The sequence below is a fragment of the Ornithorhynchus anatinus genome, chromosome 3, assembly GCF_004115215.2.
Source record: "Ornithorhynchus anatinus isolate Pmale09 chromosome 3, mOrnAna1.pri.v4, whole genome shotgun sequence".
NCBI lineage: Eukaryota > Metazoa > Chordata > Mammalia > Monotremata > Ornithorhynchidae > Ornithorhynchus > Ornithorhynchus anatinus.
In genome coordinates this window covers 95,202,669-95,221,612 of record NC_041730.1, presented here as the reverse complement: position 1 = coordinate 95,221,612, position 18,944 = coordinate 95,202,669, and the positions used below count along the sequence as shown (strand labels likewise).

At 45.5% G+C, this 18,944-nt stretch overlaps 1 protein-coding gene across 1 annotated transcript in view; it reads left to right on the top strand.

Moving 5' to 3' along the window:
• The window catches only part of CHAT (choline O-acetyltransferase), a 56,071-nt gene that overhangs the window by 24,151 nt on the left and 12,976 nt on the right, over positions 1-18,944 (top strand). The window contains exons 7-11 of the mRNA XM_001509058.2: positions 6,764-6,933; positions 8,779-8,879; positions 9,824-9,952; positions 12,376-12,498; positions 17,409-17,550. Coding sequence (XP_001509108.2) covers positions 6,764-6,933; positions 8,779-8,879; positions 9,824-9,952; positions 12,376-12,498; positions 17,409-17,550 — 665 coding nt within the window. The remainder of the gene's footprint in view (positions 1-6,763; positions 6,934-8,778; positions 8,880-9,823; positions 9,953-12,375; positions 12,499-17,408; positions 17,551-18,944) is intronic.

Here is an 18,944-nt window from a genome sequence, read left to right as displayed (position 1 = left end):
GAGGGAGGGTGAGACATCCTCAGCTCACGCTAGCCCTGGGTTCCATCTTGCTAGAGATGACTGGCTTGTTGTAAAAGGAGGTGGTCCCAAAATGCTTAAAACCTTCCTAGAAGTTAGCTGTTCTCCTTTTAAAAGTGAATGGGCTCTTTTGGTACCTTATTCATTCCCATTCTTTTTCTTTTCATGAGACTCCTGGAGTCATCAGAACAATAGCTTCTATTTTGCCTCATATATTAGGAGCCTAGTTTTACCTGTTCCTTCCCTTAGCTGTCCAGGTCTCCGTACCAGGATAAGTTCTTGGATGGCACCACTGAAACGCATTCATTAATCAGAATTGTTCCCAAGTTCCATATTGGTCCGTTCCAGCACATAGAGGGGAGTTGCCAAGCTGGACCAGATTCAGAATTCACCTACAAGAACAAAATGGATGAACTCAACACTCTGGGAGTCTGGGATGCACTAGGGGATCCTGAACCAGGGGAGACTTTTAGGAAGCTCTATCCACCCTTTCCACCCAGCCCCTGATAGAGGCCATTCATTCAACCTTATTTATTGAGCATTTACTGTGTTCAGAGCATTCATTCATTCTGTAGTATTTATTGAGCACTTACTATGTGCAGAGCACTGTACTAAGTGCTTGGAATGTACAATTCGGCAACAGATAGAGACAATCCCTGCCCAATGACGGGCTCACAGTCCAAGCACTTACTGTGTGCAGAGCACTGTACTAAGCAGTGGGAAAGAATTCACAGATGGGAATTAGATATGGACCCTGTCCCTCAGGGGCTCACAGTTTAAACTATAAGCAGGGGAGAGGACTGGAGACAGTAATGAAAGAAAAAGACATTAAAAAGGCCCAAGAGACAAAGACAAATACACAGTACTCTAGACCCCTCACTAGTATCTTCCTCAGATATCAACGGGTGTAGTCAAATATGCAGAGAAAAACATAAATGGTCATGCACAATTTTAAATACCTGGAAACATTACAAAGATTTGCCGAATCGCAAATGAAGTTATTTTAAAAGCCCATCGCTGAAAAAGTGCTTGAGCAAAAATGTTAAGTTTTCAGTTGGTAAATATGAATTGATCAAGTTCAACTTCATAATGCTTCTTACCACATCAGTGATGCCTAATATCTTCCTGGTCATTGCTTCTTTGTCATTGTGAGGGGGTGGAGTAAACCAGAGCTTCTGGAATGTTTCATTTACTAAGTTCTAGGTGAGAAGTTTCAACTAAGTGCATGGGAAAGTACAATACAACAATAAACAGTGACATTCCCTCCCCACAATGAGCTCACCTTGCACAGCGGGTGAGTTCCTTCCCCTCAGAACCTCAATCTCTTTTGCTCTATCAGAGTTTCTCTCCCAACTCCTCCCCATCACAACACACAACCTGACCCCTGGCCCTACAGCTGCACCTTCAGGGTAAGCAGAGAGAGGGTAGGGCGGAGGAAAGTAAGCAAAGAGCATCTCACCTGACGTTGATGAGTCCATCAACTTCCACCCTTTCTCTCTTGGTTAAGGTGTTTTCTGCAGAAGTGAGCCTGGGGAAACAGATACTACTGGATATAGTGGATTTTGTCCACCTAAAGTGGTCAAGTCTCCAGCTGCCCAACCCCAAAACCCAGGGGCAGACTATGAGCCAGCAAAGGAGACTGAGAAAGAGGAGTCAGAGAGATAGAAAGAGAACCAGGAGGGAGCCTTGTTGATGAAAGCCAGGTTGGAGAGAATATCTAGGAGAAAGGAGTGGTCGATGATGTTAGAAAGGTGGAGGGGTATTAGGCCAAGCTGGAGCTCGAGAAAGGAGTGGTCGATGTTGTCAGAGAGGTGGAGGGGTATTAGGCCAAGCTGGAGCTCCTTGGGCTCCAATATTCACTGCCAAATTGGGCAGACTACTGGTGGGTGTGGGAAGGACTGGGGCTGGTGAACCTGGAGTGGGGCTGGTAGAGTTAGGAACTATGGAAAGGTAGATCTCTTCTAGTAATAGTAGTCTTTATTGAGCTCTTACTGTGCGCAGAGCACTCAACTGAGAACTGGAAAAGAGTACACAGATTCAGTATTTTAAGAGTAAGGGTATACGGTATTCAATGCTTAGTACAATGCCTGGCACATAGCAGCACGCTGAGAAGCAGCGTGGCTCAGTGGAAAGAGCATGGATTTGGGAATCAGAGGTCATAAATTCTAATCCCAGTCTGCCACTTGTCAGCTGTGTGACTTTGGGAAAGTCACTTCACTTCTCTGTGCCTCAGTTCCCTCATCTGTAAAATGGGGATTAAGACTGTGAACCCCATGTGGGACAACTTGATTACCTTGTATTGCCCCCCCAGCACTTAGAATAGTGCTTGGCATATAGTAAGCACTTAACAATTGCAAAGCAGTGTGGTTTAGTGGCAAGAGCCCGGGCTTGGGAGTCAGATGTTGTGGGTTCTAATCCCCACTCCACCACTTGTCTGCTGTGTGACTTTGGGCAAGTCCTTTTCTCTGTGCCTCAGTTACCTCACCTGTCAAATGGGGATGTAGACTGTGAGCTCCACATGGGACAATCTCATTACCTTGTATCTACTCCAGCGCTTAGAACAATGCTTGGCACATAGTAAGTGCTTAACAAATGCCATTATTATTATTATTTAACAAATACTGTAACAAATGAATAAATAAAAGTGGGAATTAAAAAAGGGGCTCACAATCTTCTCCCTGCAAGGTCTTCAATTTTCCTTCGAAGAGCAGCCCAGGAATTCCCACCATCATATAAGCATATGGTCCAAGTTGGGAGCTCCATCTACCCCCACCCCACCCTTTGCTACCAACAGGCAATTGGGAGATTTCCCAGAAAAGGAATCGAGACCATATTTCCAATGACTCCCTCTTAGGGCCTGACCCACTTTGGCCCAGCTAGCAAAGCTCCGGCCACCTATCCCTGGAAGCTGAGCTGTTCCCAGGTCCAGAGAGAATTGACTGAGGTTCCCCTGGTGTGGCTATTTAATAAAATAATTGTGCTGTGTCTGGAAGAGCGGGGTCCACTTACAGGAAATGGATGAAAGGGAAAGAAAACCCTTCCTGAATAAATGAGTATTTCCTGGATACCTGCCATGGAGATCCCAATAACACACATATTTTCAAGTCATGCCCACTGGGTTACATGCACTCCTGTAAATATTTATATCATCAGGAGCAAATTAGAGCCTGGGGCTGCTTCTAGGCTTGGTAAATAGCTAACAGAGAGCTGGCAGGAGCCCGTCCTTGGCAATCCAGACAGACCAGCCTGGCACTAGAGCTCTCCTTGACCAAGGAGAACATTTTTCTTTCCTGAAACATAATGCAGGGTAGCAAGGCCTACTGGCTTGGAAAGAAAAGAAAATCACAAATAAAATAATACTAATAATGGTATTTGTTAAGCACTTACTATGTGGTAGGCACTGTATTAAGCCCTAGGGTGGATACAAGCAAATTGGGTTGGATTGAGTCCCTGTCCCACTTGGGGCTCACAGTCTTAGTCCCTATTTTACAGTAAAAGTAACGAAGGCACAGAGAAGTGAAGTGACTTGCCCAGGGTCACTCAACTGACAAGTGGTGGAGCCGGGATTAGAATCCAGGTCCATCTGACTCCCGAGCCTGTGCTTTATCCACTGGACCACACTGTTTGGAAACACATTGACACCATCTTCAATGGAATATGTTTTTTTATTTTCTTTTTTTCATCTGTTGGTCCACATTTCTAGCATGACAAGTTCTCTGGTAGATGCCACAACCAATGACATTATTATTGTTATTAATAATAATAATAATAATGTTGGTATCTGTTAAGTGCTTACTATGTGCTGAGCAATGTTCTAAGCACTGGGGTAGATATGGAGTAATCAGGTTGTCTCACGTGAGGCTCAGAGTCTTAATCCCCATTTTACAGATGAGGTAATTGAGGCACTGAGACGTTAAGTGACTTGCCCAAAGTCACACAGCTGACTGGTGGCGGAGCCAGGATTAGAACCCATGATCTCTGACTCCTAAACCCGTGGTCTTTCCACTGAGCCACACTGCTTCTCTATCATTATCATTATTATTATTATTATATTTGTTAAGCTCTTACTATGCAACAAGCACTGTTTTAAGCACTGTGGTAGATATAAGATAATCAGGTCAGACACAGTTCCTGTCCCACATGGGGCTCACAGTCTAAGTACAAGGGAGAACAGGCACTGAACCTCATTTTACAGTTGAGGAAACTGAGGCATAGAGAAATTAAGTGTCTTGCCCTAGATCACACCGCAGGAAACTGGCAGGGCTGGGATTAGAACAGGCCTCTGATTCCCAGCCCTGTGCTCTTTTCACTAGGCCATGCTGCTCCTCAGAATATATATGGAGAAACTAGTTGATGAACTACAAGAGATATCCCCAGTTTTCAATGCACTCTCCCCCACCCCCACCAAAATTTGGGAAAAACCGTTCCCAGTTTCAGCTCTTCTTCAGCACACATGTTCTTTTTGAAGGCATGACAGCAAAACATCAGTGTCTCAGCATAGCAAATGGAGACTCTAAAATCAACTTCGAAACTTCTGGTTCTCTGCCCTTCTGGCCCAGATATTCAAAAGTGTCAAAGGGTTTATACTCTCTGTTATCCTCTTTTAATTTCTTAACCAGCATCTTCATAACCACTTTCTCCTAATCCTTTAGGAAGGATGTCTAGATGAGTAAGAGTCATGAATTTGTTCAATTTCACATGAAAGATCATGTTATATTACACCTATCCAGGAGAGACTCTCAACATAAGGCTGAATAATCAAGTTATAATCATTATACTAATTGAGCTTTCTACCTCTCACAACCATGCCTGAACCAATTAACCAATCACTCGATCAATCAAAAGTATTTACTGAGCGTCTTATGTGTGCAGAGAACTGTACTAAGTGCCTCATGTCTGCTCTGGGTCTATTAGCCCAATGTCAGACTGGAAAGCCTGATGGTAGCTAGGATTGGTGTATTGAAAACAATCATTTTTGTCCCCCCGTTACTTTTTACAGGTTTATATGGCCAAGCTTAACAACCTAATATTCTCCAACCCCCACCTTTTCCCATTAAGTAATGGCTCTTTTCAGAAGATTGATTGACCACATTAAATGAGATTCAATATGCTAGATGAGGATGTCACAAGACAAATTGTTCCTGCTGCACTTCCCCCCATCAGCTCCTTGTTTTCATCACTTCTCACTGGTCTCTGCCTCCATCCCAAGTCATGGTAGATGAGTTTCGGTGTTGTTCGTTTCTGCTTAACATGATAACCTTGTCAGAGTTTGACTGATCCGTTCCCTGGATGGGTTCCGGTTCATCGGCGAGGCCATTTGGCTTTTCTGTTTCTAGCCAGGTCCCTGCTCTCATTCCTCCTGAAAATCTAGGGCTCCGCCAGCCTCCTCCTCCTCCTCCTCATCACAGCCGTGAGCCTGGCATCTATAAGAAGGAGCCAATTGGATAGAGCACGGGCCTGGGAGTCAGAGGACCTGGGTTCTAATCCTGGCTCTGCCACACTTCTGCTGTGTGACCTTGGGCAAGTCACGTCACTTCTCTGGGCCTCAGTTACCTCATCTGTAAAATGGGGATTAAGAATGTGAGCTCTATGTGGGTCAGGGACTGTATCCAACCTGATTAACTTGAATCTACCCCGGCACTTAGAACAGTGTTCGGCACATAGTAAGTGCTTAACAAGTATTATTATTATCATTATTATCGTTATTATCATTGTCTGCACCTGCTTCCGGGCCCCAGATGCTGGGAGCCCCAAGGGCCTAGGCTTGCCTTGAGTCACCAGGGGCCAGGCATCTTGAAAGGAAATCCCTTTTTCTGGTTTGGTTTCTCTAGGAGTCAGGGGGCGGCCCTCTCCCTCTTCGACTCCCCCGTACCATCTGCTTCTGATAGAGCAGCTCTGGGTTAATTGGCCGCTACTGCCAGAGCCACAGGCACAGGCCAGAAATGGTGGCCAATGTGCCTTATGCCATACATCCGCGGCCAGAGGGGAGAGGGTACTGGAGTTGGAGAGAGGGAAGGGGGAAGGCACTGAGGCCCGGTGGGGAAGGAGGTTAAAAGCACGTGCCCTCTGCTCAGTCAGTGCTTTCGATGGGAAACTGGGGATGATGGAGTGGGCCTTACATCCACCGGGACCAGCAAGCACCCAGCAGTTGGGCTTCGTTCCTCCCTTCCGGCCTCTTGGTGGTACCAGGGCCTGCCCACTGCCAGGGAGAGCCACCCAGGGAGAGTTGTGACCCTGCTCAGAGCTGCCGCTCAGACTGAAACATGAAAGAATCGCCAACCCCTAGGCCAGGGAAGCCAGATTGGAAAAGCCAAAGGATTTTTTCACTTCAGGGTCCAAAGACACCTTCAGGGTGGGGAGGTTGGAAAGGCTCCCTCTGTGGACACGAGGAAGAGCAGGAGAAACACTCTGTCCCGGGATGGATTTGGTACAAAAGGGCTGGGAGGCAGGGGGATGAACTCCATGAAATCTTCCAGCCCCAGAATTCTCTGACCAAAGGATGTGAGCCTGAAGAGAACAGGAACCTGCACTCGGTCCGTGCATTCTGCTCACCTGACCTGTGCTGCTCAAAGAAAAGGCAACCATGAAAAGGGCCACCCTGGTTTGGTTAGAATTGGAAAAACTGATCTATTTAGAGATAACTTTGTCAAGGTGCCGGAGAAGGGGGAGAGAGAGGGAGGAACCCAAGGGACAGCTGGGTGACTGACTGGCGGGTAAGTATCAGACTGTTCCTGTCCATCCTTAGATTCCACCAACCGCGATTCGCTGGACATGATCGAACGGTGCATCTGCTTGGTGTGCCTGGATACCCCAGCGGGAGAGGAGCTCACCGATGCCAACATGGCAATGCAGCTTCTACATGGCGGTGGCTATGGCAAGAATGGGGCGAACCGGTGGTATGATAAGCCAATGCAGGTAAGATCTCCAGGGGCTTCTCTGGCTCAGCTCATACCCCTTCAAATCTATTTTGCTTGCTGCTTGTGGCCAGGGGAACTGAGGGAACGGAACCTTTTTTTGTATCATTTGCCAAGGCCTGATGATGGGCTGTTGTTTTAATTCATTGGAGCAGGTAGGAGTTGTGTAACAGAACCGTCAAAATCATTTCCAGCTGTGAACTCCCAAGTTAAGCAGAGAATAATAATAATAATGTTGGTATTTGTTAAGCGCTTACTATGTGCAGAGCACTGTTCTAAGCGCTGGGGTAGACACAGGGGAATCAGGTTGTCCCACGTGGGGCTCACAGGCTTAATCCCCATTTTACAGATGAGGTAACTGAGGCACAGAGAAGTGAAGTGACTTGCCCACAGTCACACAGCTGACAAGTGGCAGAGCTGGGATTCAAACTCATGACCTCTGACTCCAAAGCCCGGGCTCTTTCCACTGAGCCACGCTGCTTCTCTGTGAAGCAGAAGTAGGCAGAAGAAGTAAGCAGAAGAAGCAGAAGAGAAGTAGGGGGGCCTAGTGGAAAGAGCAGAGGCTTGGGAGTTGGAGGACCTGGATTCTAATCCTGACCCCCCCACTTGTCTGCTGCATGACCTTGGGCAAGTCACAACTTCTCTGGGCCTCAGTTACCTCATATTTAAAAGAGGATTAAGACTGTGAGTCCTATATGGGGCAGGGACTGTGTCCAACCCGATTATCTTGTATCTACCCCACCGCTTAGTACAGTGCCTGGCACATAGTAAACGCTTAACAAATACCACAACTGTTATCATTATTATTATTAATTATTAAGCAATGAGTGCAGCTCAGTGAGCCAAGTGGGCTGCTAAAACATTCCCCTCAGCAGTGCCCCAGACCCACACCTCAAGCTCACCCCCCCCGGGCCCAGTAGGGAGATGTGCTCCTGGAGAGGTGATGAGATTTTACCCTGGATGCCCATAAACATTGCACATTCAGTTCTCAGGAGTTGTGGGGATTGATCCCAGGAAAATTAGCTGCATGATTCTTAGAGTCCCTTTCTACCTGGCCTTCCACGCATCCCATACACCTCCCACTCTGATAGCAAACTGGTGTCTGTAGCTTTACAGAGTGGTAGACAAGGATCTTAAATAAAGTCCTTAAGACAAATCTTCAGTAAACCCTCCTTACTGTAAGCTTCTTGTGGGCAGGGAACGTGTCTATCAACTCTGTTCTACTGTACTCTCCCCAGCCCTTAGTACAGTGCTCTGCGTGTAGTAAGCGCTCAATAAATATGACTGATTGATCGATTAACCACTTCATCCCAGAAAGAGTAGCATCATCACCTCCCCCCAAGTAGAATCAATTGGGAGAAACTGATCCAGGAGGGGAGGTTGTCCCGTGATTCTGATGATCTCAGGAACCCACCTATGCCCCTCCCTTTGCCAGAAGAGTGTTCCAGAAGAGTGTCTCAAGATATCAGCATTAAACAAAGTTGGCATTTCACCTCCCCTGCAGTGCCAGGACCCAGGCAGCCCTGGCTCCCCTGTAGTAGGCGGAGTAAAGGGAATCTATCTCCCACCAGGATCAGATCATAGGGGAACCAGGAGCTGTTTGAGAATTCCTGGGTTCATGAATTCCTGCATTCTCCAGGGAACATAAAAGCGGTAATCAAAAAGTGAACATCAAGGTTTCGCTGTTCCTGTAAGAAACATGTCTTCTTGGTAAATTCCTCTGAGATATTTGGGGAAAAAACAATCTCTCAAATGCCCAAGAATTACTAAGGATCCTTCCACTCAATTACCATTGCCTCCTGATTTGCATTGGAGCAGTTGGTCATCTCTTTGTTTCTCATTCTAGTTTGTGGTGGGGAGAGATGGGGTCTGTGGCACCGTGTGCGAACATTCCCCTTTCGATGGGATCGTCTTGGTGCAGTGCACTGAACATCTGCTCAAGCACATGTGAGTATTTGGTTTCCTTCAGATCATCTGACCCCTTTCCAGCTACCCACTAATTTCCCTTCCCCAGGTTACTTCCTGTAGGGTCCTCGCCCCTGAAAAATAGTGTGGCTTTCTGGAAAGAGTACAGGGTCTGCAGAGGTTTCGCTGGGAAAATAAAAACATTAAGCTCGATGCACTTCAACCTCTCTCATGAGACATTCACAGATTGTCCCATTTGTGTTATCTGCGTATTTCAGAGAGTGGCAAATCCAGGCTGAGCTTTTTCCTCCATACAATACATCTCTAGAGCTCTCTGAAGGAAAAATTAAAATGGATCTGAAAGTCAAGTCAAAAACGTTATAAGTAACCCACTAGACCCTAAACTCCTTTTGATTTTATGGTATTTGTTCACTGCTCTAAGCGATGGAGTAGATACAAGATAAACAAATCAGACATAGTCCAAGTCCCATGGGACTTACCGTCTTAATCCTCATTTACAGGTGAGGGAACTGAGTCACTTAGAAGTGAAATGACTTGCCCAAAGTCACACAGCAGACAAGTGGGAGATCTGGGATTAGAACGAGGTCCTTCTGACTCCCAGGACTGACCTCTGTCCACTTGCCACTCGTCAGCTGTGTGACTGTGGGCAAGTCACTTCACTTCTCGGTGCCTCAGTTATCTCAACTGTACAATGGGGATTAAGACTGTGAGCCCCACGTGGGACAACCTGATTCCCCTGTGTCTACCCCAGCGCTTAGAACAGTGCTCGGCACATAGTAAGCGCTTCACAAATACCAACATTATTATTATAGGCAACCTGCTTGTTGAGGGTAGGGCCCATGTCTGCTTATTCTACTGCATGCCCCCAAGTGCTGAAGTACAGGGCTTCGCACAGAGCAAGCACTCAATAAACACCATTCACTGATTGATCCCTTGCGGCCTTTGTCACTGTCTCTCACTTACAGGAAGGAAAGCTCAAAGAAGTTGGTCAGGGCAGATTCGGTCAGCGAGCTTCCTGCTCCTCGCAGACTGCGCTGGAAATGCTCCCCCGAAATCCAGGGACACTTGGCATCTTCTGCGGAGAAACTTCAAAGGTACCAAAGGCCAGAGGGCTTCCCGGTCAAAAGTGCTTTAAGATCGGGTCTTCCAGCCCACTTCCTCAGAGGCAGTTTGTAAACTCCAGTTGCTCCCGCTAAGCTCCGGCCCCTCCCGGTCTGGTCTGTACTCCGTGTAAAACAAAGGCAAAGTACAGTTGAGTTGGGGTTCCCAGAGGACTAAGCTGACCGAGGAACCTGTCATTTCCATAAAATGCAAAGACAGTCTCCTCTGACCAAGCAGAGTACAGCCAGGGGAAAAAATGATTGACTTGATTTGAGGGCATCATAAACAACTAGTTTGAATAAGGGATTTGAATCCAAGCTGTTACTATTTGCTTGAATCTACACTGGAGCGTCACAGGGGGCCAATCTCTTAGGTTGGGGTGAACACAGGCTTCAAGGGGTGGCCAACTTGTTTGGGTTGTCTGAAGGAGCATTGCTCTCCTCCTGCCTGTCCACTCCCCTGAGTGCTCTGACAGCACCTCAGAGCACCCCAAGGCTGGACACGGAGCCAGCGAAGAAAGTCCAGTACAGGCCTAAACAGAGCCAGGGAGGGACTGCCCATGACTGATAATAAAAATAACAACAATAATAAGGGCAGGGATTGTCTCTATCTGTTGCCGAATTGTACATTCCAAGCGCTTAGTACAGTGCTCTGCACATAGTAGGCACACAATAAATACTATTGAATGAATAATAATTGTGGGATTCTCTAAGTGTTTGCTATGTGTCAAGCAATGTGCTGAGTGCTGGGGTAGATGCATTTAGGTATCTATCCATAGTTTATTTATTTTAACTTCTGCCTCCCCCTCTAAACTGTGATCTCCTTGTGGGCAGCAAAAATGTCTATCAACTCTATTGTACTGTACTCTCCCCAGTGCTTAGTACAGTGCTCTGCAAATAGTGAGTGCTCAATAAATACCATTGATTGATTAATCCAAATTCTGGTGGATAGTGCAGACTTTGCCTTAAATGAGCCCTAGTGAGCTGTATCCTCCAGGGGTCAATCATTCATTAAAATGGAGGCAAACAATAAACTGGTGGTACTAATAATAATAATAATAATTATGATGGCATTTGTTAAGCACTTATTATGTGCCAAGCACTGTTCTAAGAGCTGGTAGAAGGAGAAAGATGGACTCACGAGTTTTTGTGGGTTTTTTTTTCCATTTCATCTTAACAGTGATGTGAGCATGGGAAATATCTGGGTGAGCGCAGTCAGGCCACAAAGTTCACAAGTAGAGGCTTTGCGAAGTCTAATAAAATAATAATATTTATTTAGTGTTTACTATATACTATTTGTCCCACTCCCAAAACACTTATGAACATATCCTTTTATTCTACTATTTCCCCTACCTGTAATTTATTTTAATGTCTATATCCCCCTGAAGACTGCAAGCTCCTTAAGGGCAGGTAGTGTGTCTACCAACTCTGTTGTATTGTACTCTCCCAAGCACTTAGTACAGAGCTCTGCACCCAGTAAGAGGTCAGTAAGTGCCATTGATTGACTGACTGCTTAATCCCGTGCAAGGGCCGACATATGGTAAATCAGATGGGAAACAGTCCCTGTCCTACACGGGTTGTTGTTGTTGTTGTCTTATGCTGTCGAGTTGTGTCCGACCTAAAGCGATGCCATGGATACATCTCTCCCAGAATGCCCCACTTCCATCTGCATTCGTTCTGGTAGTGGATCCATAGAGTTTTCTTGATAAAAATATAGAAGTGGTTTACCATCGCCTCCTTCTGCATAGTAAACGAGTCTCTGCCCTCGACTCTCTCCCGTGCTGCTGCTGCCGCACAATCTATTTTATCTCCATTTCATAGATAAGGAAACTGATCTCCAGAGCGGGCAAGTGGTGGAGCCAAGACTAAAACCTAAGTCTCCTGAGTGTCCCGTGCTCTTTCCATTTTGCTACTCCTAAAGAGGGAAGGACTTGACATTCAGTTCTGTGAGGTTCCAAGAAGTCACCGCCCTTAGGCCATCACACCATACACAACCTGAACCCTCCTAGACCCCCTTCTCTAGACTTCCAGCTCAGAGATAAGGATGGACTTTAATTTACAGCAACATACCTGCTGAAACTGACCGGTTTGCTTTTCTCTTGTTTTCATAAAATGCTAAATCTTGCACAAAGACAAAGTGCTCATTTAATGACACTTCTGAAGAACTTTTGATTAAGCAGTTACCACTTTTGAAAATATTTTCACCAGAAAATGATATTCAGGGGATTAAAAAAAAATCAACAGCATATGTTAAATAACAACAGTAACACATTCATCTACAGTACTACTAAATGAAAGCCTGCTGGTATTTAAACAGAGGGACTGACACAGGAAAGTATATCTTTGAGTTTAATTTGCAAATGTAACATAAATCTTACATTTTTACCTTCCACAAATATTATCTGCTCTTGTATTAGGATAGTGAAGAATCTTGATTTTGTGGTTTATAAGTTTGAGAACTATGGAAAAGAGTTCATTAAAAAACAGAAGACCAGCCCAGATGCCTACATTCAAGTGGCGCTCCAGCTGGCCTTTTACAGGTGAGTGACATGGAACTGTGGAATTGGCCTTTTACAGCTAGTGCTGGGCTATGGTAGAAAAATAATTTTGCCTGGTAATCAATAAAGCAATGTCTTGAAAGTATGTATTGCTTTAAAATAATAATAATAATAGTAATAATTGTATTTGTTAAGTGCTTCCTATGGGCCAAGCACTGTACTAAGATATAAGATAAAGCACTGGGGTAGGTACAGCATAATTAAGTCAGAAACAGTCCTGGGGCTCACGGTCTAAGTAGCAGGGAGAACAGGTATCCCCATGTTACAGATGAGGAAACTGAGGCCCAGAGAAGTTAAGTGACTTGCTCAAGGTCACAGCTGGCAAGTGGCAGAGCTGGGATTAGAACCCAGGTCCTCTGACTCCCAGGACCATGCTCTTCCCACTAGGCTCGTGGGAAAAGCAGACACAAAACTTAGAAAGAAAGCAGAGGTCCATTGTGAACATAAATGGTAGGTATAGTAACAAAGAACAGAGGCAAGGGAGTTCTAATGAACAGCTCCTTTATAGTGGAAACTGTGATCAGTCAGTTGCCATTAACATGAGGTTGGAAGTGAATCAATAAGTCAATCATATTTATTGAGTGCTTACTATGTGCAGAACACTGTACTAAGCACTTGGGAGAGTACAGTGTAACAGAATTAGCAGACATGTTCCCTGTCCATAATGAGCTTACAATCTGTTTTTTTAATTCTTTTATGGTCTAGGTTAAGCAATTACTATGTGTCAAGCACCATTCTAAGCGCTGGGGTGGACACAAGTCAGTCAAGCCAGATACAGTCCCTGTCCCACCTGAAGCTCACAGTTTAAATAGGAAGGAGAGCAAGTATTGAATCCCCATTTTGCAGTTGAAGAAACTGAGACACAGAGAAGGTGATTTCACAGAGATCTTAACTTACCCAGGGTCACACAGTAGGCAAATGGCAAAGCCATAATTAGAACCCAGGTCCTCTGACTCTCAGGCCCGGGATCTTCCCACTAGGCTGCCCTGCTTCTTCTTGTACTTTAAATAGCAGGAAGTGAATGCATTGTGCCTCTGGGCCTTACCCTTGACCACATGCATTGGCCTGGGATGTCAGACTTTACCCCAAATTGGCTCTACATTTAGCTTTCTAGATCACCAGTAGGATTAGCTGGGTCCCTGGGGGCACTGAGTGGCTCAGTATGGTTAAATGCTGAAAGCCCTGGGAGCGGGAGGCTGAACAAAGAAAGTGGGGAAGAAGCAGTGAGGTCTAGTGGACAGACCACGGGCCAGAGGGTCAGAAGGACCTAGGTTCTAATCTCTGCTCCACCACTTGTCTGCTTTGTGACCCTGGGCAAAATCACTTCACTTCTCTGTGCCTCAGTTACCTTACCTGTAAAATGGGGATCAAGTCTGTGAACCCAACCTGGGACATGGACTAGCTTGATTACATGATTAGCTTGCATCTATCCCAGCACTTAATATAGTGCCCGGCACATAGTCTGTGCTTAACAAATCCCCCAAAAAAACCCACAAAAAAACCCCCAGAAGACTGTGGGGAGGAAGATGAGACGGAGCTGAGTCCTGGTCAGCCTGAGGCTGTGGCAGGCCCCAGGGCTGGGGGCTGGGAGTGGGTGGGAGAAGGTTGGGGTCAGAGTCAAAAGCAAGATGGTGGAAGGGCCCCTTGACAAATCCTCTTTCCATTGCCCCTGAGCTGGAACTCTTTGAGAGGAATGACAGCTTCCATGGATTGTTTTGCCATTTTTAGAGAATTATCTGGGATTATCTCTGGGGAGACCCCAGCGGGTCGGCCACCCATCACAGGCAGCGCTGTGTATGCGGCTGCTCCCTGAGGCTTGGTTCGTCTTGGGCGGAAGGAGACGTGAAGGTGGCCAGGAGTCCTGGGGACAAAGGCCATGTGCAAAGGAAGCAGCAGGAGCAACGGCTGGGATTTGTCAGGACGGTGACTCCCAGGTGGGAGGTGGGAGGTAAGGGGAAAAGAAGAAGAGGAAGTAAGAGCAGAGAGGAAAAAAAAAAAAAAGAGGAGAAAATGGGGTACTCAAAAACACCGAGGGGATTTCCTGACTATAAGCTTTCCCTTGCCCTTGGTTAGGCTCTCTTTATTCGCCCTTTCTGGAGCCCCATGGCATTTATAATAATAATAATAATAATTATGGTACTTGTTAAGTGTTTACTATGTGCCAAGTACTGTTCCAAGCACTGGAGTAAGTACAAGTTAATCAGGTCAATCGCAGTCCCTGTCCCACGTGGAACTCACACTCTTATTCCCATTTTACCAATGAGGTAACAGGCCCAGAAAACTTAAGTGACTTGCCCAAGTTCAAACAGCAGGCATGGTGGCAGAACCAGAATTAGAACCCTGGTCCTGCTGACTCCCAAGCTTATGTTCTTAGCCACTAAGCCATGAGTGGGAGTGGCATATATATATCCAGTAATTATTTGTGTATATTCATGTCTGTCTGCCCCGCTAGACTGTAAACTCGCTGTGGGCAGGAAATGAGTCTGTCATCATTGTTATATCATAATCTCCCAAGTTTTTAGTCCAGTGCTCTGCACACAGTAAACAGTCAATAAATAGGATTGATTGATTCACACTAAGTGGACACACTGCAGGATTCCTGAATCTGTTGTCACTGTGAACCTTCTGACAAAGAAAATAATCTCTGTTGCTTCCTAGGGGGAAACTAAAACTATTTTCATAAGTTGAACTGTGCAGTTGAGCTGTGTGCAGAGCTTTCTTCAGTGTTAACCAACACCCTTAAGTGGGTTTACATTCTTGCTTCCTTCCTGTCTGTCGGTCCTGCTCTTCTCCACCAGCAGCCCCCACAACGGGGAAAGGCTTCCCACATTGCCTGGGTGATGGGCCCCAACTACAGGCTTGCCCTTCCCAAGAAGGCCAAGTTCTAGTAGAACAGGGACTCTGTCACTGCAGAAACTCTCCCAAATGCTTAGTACAGTCCCCTGCACACAGTAAGTGCTCAATAAATATAATTGATTGATTGATTGAAGCCCTGGGTCTTGTGAGGGTCGCAGATCCAGGTCCCCTCTTGTGGTTCAAGGCCAAAGCATGGACAATCAGCAGTGGATTTTGTTGTTTGGGACTTCAGGGGCTCCTGATATTGTCTGTCCAGAATGAGTGTCCCCTTCTAGCCCACTGGAGATTTCTTCATTTCCTGAACAGGGTAATCCTGCTCTCCAAGGCCAGGCATCCTTTGAGGATATTTGGTTTTGGGGGGGGGGGTTGGTGGTATTTGTTAAGCCCCATAGCACTTAGGTCCAGACTCATAATTTATTTTAATGTCTGTCTCCCCCCTAGACTATTTCCCTGAGAGCAGAGAACCTGTCTACCAACTCTGTCTGTTGGACTGTGTCCAACCTGATTAGCTTCTATCTATCCCAGTACATAATACAGTGCCTGGCACATCGTAAGTGCTTAGCAAAGACCATTAAAAACAAACGGCGCTGTATTCTTCCAAGTGCTTAGGATAGTGCTCTGCGCACCGTAACCACTCAATATATACCACTGATGGAATGATTGATTGAGCATCTATTAAATGCTGAACACTAAGCACTTCGTTCACATGCTCACGGGCAGAATACCGCACTAAGCATTTGAGGGGTACAATCAAACTAGAAATAAGGTCCCAAGACCTTATGGAAAGCTGCTGATGGTTTTTTGATGGCCCATTTCTACATCGGAAGCTTGAATAACTGACACGGGAAAACCTTTCATGACTGACTTGCCCTATTAGTAGTAATCATCATAGTAGTAGTGGTATTTATTGAGCACCCACTAAGTGCAATGTGCTCTTGCAAAGTAGCTGGGAAGTTCAAAACAAGCATATGGCACATTCCCTGTCTACAAAAAGCTTTCAACTCAGCCTTATAAAGGATAGGATATATTAGAGAAAGGTGTTAGCCCAAATGTCATTTTTTTAAAAATGACAATACGGTGGTAGAGTGTAAGCTCCCTGTGGGTAGAGAAAAATGCCACTTTTTTTGTTCTGTATTTCCCAAGCTCCTAGTCCAGTGAACCATACAAAGTGGACAGTAAATAAGCAGTAATACTACTACTGCTGCTGCCAGGTATGGGGGGAGAAGAGAGGAGAAAAGGGCTGGGAGGCGAATAATAATTATAATCACGGTATTTGTTAAACGCTTACTACGTGCCAGACACTGTACTGAAGCGCTGGAGTGGATACAAGAAAATCAGATTGGACATAGTCCCTATCTCATGTGGAGCTTGCAGTCTCGAGCCCCATTTTAGAGATGATAACTGAGGCTCAGAGAAGTTAAGAGTCAGGATTAGAACCCATAACCTTCTGACTCCCAGACCTGTGCTCTATCTACTATGTCATGCTGGGTCTCTGGCTGCTCTAGCCCAGTAGAAGCAGTGGAGATTAGGGGAGACCCAGCCCATCAAGGGGAGACCCTCACTGCCCTCCTGAAAGAACTTTAATGTTTTTCCTTTTCAACTGCTCTGAGCCACTTCTGTTCTAGAATAAGTGGGACTGGGGTAGGCTTTAAATAAAACATGTTTCCTAAGAGCCAGTGAATGAATGATTAATTACACAATTATTTCATTCTGTACCACTAATAAAACATCTGTCAGGGTCTTTCAGTCAATTCTGGGTTTTTCCACTAGATTTCATTTTTATAGACACCACCTATTTTTTTACAGTCTCCGCATAACAAAATCTATGTAACCATACCCAACCCTTCATGTTAAAAAAGCCTCAGCATTAATCTTTTGGAAATTTCTTATAGAATTCAATTAACGTTAAAATGAAATACTATACCAAATAAAGTCAGGACTGTGAAAATAAAACCCACCGTGGCTGTTTTTCTTGCTACATTTATGATTCCTTGAAAAAGAATTATTCTTAATCATTCATACTTCATTCTGCGCAGACGTCACCGAAGACTCGTTCCTACCTATGAAAGCGCTTCCATCCGCCGATTTGAAGAGGGAAGAGTTGACAATATTAGATCGGCAACTCCGGAAGCGATGGCTTTTGTGAAAGTGATGATTGATGAGAAATCTTCAGTAACGGTATGCTTAGCTGTTGTTGTGGGAGTTCAGAAAAAAAAACAACATGCAGATTACTTCACAGTGGGGTTGGGGAAAGCATTGCAAGGGGGTGTCTAGGTGTGTCCTCCACCCCCAGGCCTAATTTAGAAATGGTAATATCTCTAGGGACATTCTGCTTTTCTCCTTGTCCATAACTTAATTACAGGTTCCTCATAGCTGCTAGATTGTAAACTCCTTGCGGGCAGGGATTGTCTCTACCAACTCTATTGTACTGTACCCTCCCAAGCGCTTAATACAGTGCTCTGCAGACAGACCTTAAAAATACAATCTATTAATTCAGAAAATGGGGGCAACAGATTCCAGCCGTTGTCCTTTAAAAACACAAAAGTAAACTCAGCTAAAACAGAGTCGGGAGCCACAACTCCTGAGACCTAATTCTGGGTGAGTGGGAACTTCTGTGGAATGATATTACGTGAAAGCCAAATCATATTGCCAAATAGATCGATACAGGGGCAGGTGAAAGGATGGCTGAGCAGATTCATGCCAGAATTTTGATAAACTGCTTTGTAGATGACACGGCGTGACTACCGACTGAATATTCGAACGAGAAAGTAAAGATGAATGGGAGAATTAGGCATCTCTGAGAACGAAGCTCAGTTGCCATGCTGAGCCAGGACCATTTGAAGCGTCTCACTTGCACCCAAAACTAGAAATTCGGGGCCCGTACTCTACTCAGGCTTTGATTGATTGGCTAAAGCCCCCATCTTCCTTTCTCTCAGGGAAAGCCAAAACCTCAAACCCTCCACCGCAATGATGCACACCTGAAGCAGGAGTTAGGGAAACATCGTAGCTTAGTGGAAAGAGCACAGGCTTGGGAGTCAGAGGATGTGGGTTCTAATCCAGGCTCCGCCACTTGTCTGCTGTATGATCTTGGGCAAGCCACTAAACTTCTCTGTGCTTCAGTTACTTCATCTGTAAAATGAAGCAGCGTGGCTCAGTGGAAAGAGCGTGGGCTTTGGAGTCAGAGGTCATGGGTTCGAATCCCGGCTCTGCCACTTGTCAGCTGTGTGTCTGTGGGCGAGTCACTTAACTTCTGTGGGCCTCAGTTACCTCATCTGCAAAATGGGGATTAAGACTGTGAGCCCCACGTGGGACAACCTGATTCCCCTGTGTCTACCCCAGCGCTTAGAACAGTGCTCTGCACATAGTAAGTGCTTAACAAATACCAACATTATTATTATTATTATTATTATTATTAAAATGGAGATTAATACCATGAGTCCCATGTGGGACAACTGGATTACCTTGTATCTACCCCAGCGCTTAGACCAGGGCTTGGCACTTAATAAGTGCTTAAAAAATACCACTACTATTATTATTATATGCACAGCCACTCTGGGTGACTGAGCAATCCA